Genomic DNA, 1,585 nt, shown 5'->3' with positions numbered 1-1,585 from the left:
GCTCCCCCGTCCTTGTGATTCTCCAGGCAAGAATACTGGAGTGGGTTGCCATTTCCCTCTCCAATGCATGAAAGTGAAAAGTGAAAGTGAAGTCACTCAGTCATGTCTGACTCTTAGCAACCCCATGGACTGCAGCCTACCAGGCTCCTCCGTCCATGGGATTTTCCAGGCAAGAGCACCAGAGTGGGGTGCCATTGCCTTCTCCATACCCTTGAATAGGAACTTATAATTACAAATATGACATTTGTAACCATCAAAAAACAGTTCCAATCATCTAGATATTAGATAGAATTGCTTAAATTTATAAAAATAAATAAGTCAAATGATTTTTTCAATCTTTATTTCTTTTCTGATTCAGTTTCAGCCCATCTTGTATCATGGAAGGCCTGGATGATTACCGCTGCACAGCTTGCCCACGGGGATATGAAGGGAAGTACTGTGAAAGGTACGAACAGTTATGAGACATAGAGAGCAATGATGCATAGAGATCGTATAACGAAGGATCATAGTAGAAAAGTATTCATTATTTTTACAATGTCATTTTCATGTTCTCTCATAGTTTATAAGCTTTCAAAAGTATTTTTCTATCTTTAGAGTTTACCCAAAGAAAGTTTATATTTTAGCACATATATATATACATACACACCCTAATATAGATTGGAAGGGAGAAAGAGAGCATTTTACAAGAACAAATAAATCAATTTCAAAATGTTATGTGTATTTAACAATAACAAAAGCCTGGTGATACATAATTCTAATTCTAGTTCATTGGGAAATATTGGTGGGCACTTACTACATGCATGTTACTATTCTGAGAACTCTGGCACTACATCACCAATTATATACAAAGTTCAGAATATAAATTGTATCAAGCATTCTTAATTAGCACAGTCCAAATATTAAAGTGTTAATTGGTTCTCCTTTTCAACATACATACAAAAAATATTATTTAAAGGCTTCCTCTCACCATATTTTTACAAATTCTAATAATGCGTGTATGTAGTTATCAGTTGAGCTATTTCAAATCCTAAAGATTGATGCTTTGAAAGTGCTGCACTCAATATGCCAGCAAATTTGGAAAACTCAGCAGTGGCAACAAGACTGGAAAAGGTCAGTTTTCATTCCAATCCCAAAGAAAGGCAATGCCAAAGAATGCTCAAACTATCACACTATTGCACTCATCTCACACACTAGTAAAGTAATGCTCAAAATTATCCAAGCTAGGCTTCAACAATACATGAACTGTGAACTTCCAGATGCCCAAGCTGATTTTAGAAAAGGCAGAGGAACAAGAGATCAAATTGCCAACATCCACTGAATCACTGAAAATACAAGAGAGTTCCTGAAAAACATCTATCTCTGCTTTATTGACTATGCCAAAGCCTTTGACTGTGGATAACAATAAACTGTGGAAAATTCTGAAAGAGATGGGAATACCAGACCACCTGACCTGCCTCTTGAGAAACCTATATGCAGGTCAGAAAGCAACAGTTAGAACTGGACATGGAACAACAGACTGGTTCCAAATAGGAAAAGGAGTACATCAAGGCTGTATATTGTCACCCTACTTATTTAACTTCTATGC

At 36.5% G+C, this 1,585-nt stretch overlaps 1 protein-coding gene across 3 annotated transcripts in view; it reads left to right on the top strand.

Moving 5' to 3' along the window:
• Positions 1-1,585, top strand: part of LAMA2 (laminin, alpha 2) — a 705,371-nt gene that overhangs the window by 505,061 nt on the left and 198,725 nt on the right. For all 3 annotated transcript variants that reach the window (XM_010834646.1, XM_010834645.1, XM_010834644.1), the window contains exon 31: positions 359-445. In XM_010834646.1, the coding sequence (XP_010832948.1) occupies positions 359-445 (87 nt within the window). The remainder of the gene's footprint in view (positions 1-358; positions 446-1,585) is intronic.

This window comes from Bison bison, unplaced genomic scaffold (assembly GCF_000754665.1).
Source record: "Bison bison bison isolate TAMUID 2011002044 unplaced genomic scaffold, Bison_UMD1.0 scf7180017864035, whole genome shotgun sequence".
NCBI lineage: Eukaryota > Metazoa > Chordata > Mammalia > Artiodactyla > Bovidae > Bison > Bison bison.
Note: the sequence above shows the minus strand (reverse complement) of the source record. Positions and strands in the feature narration are given on the sequence as shown.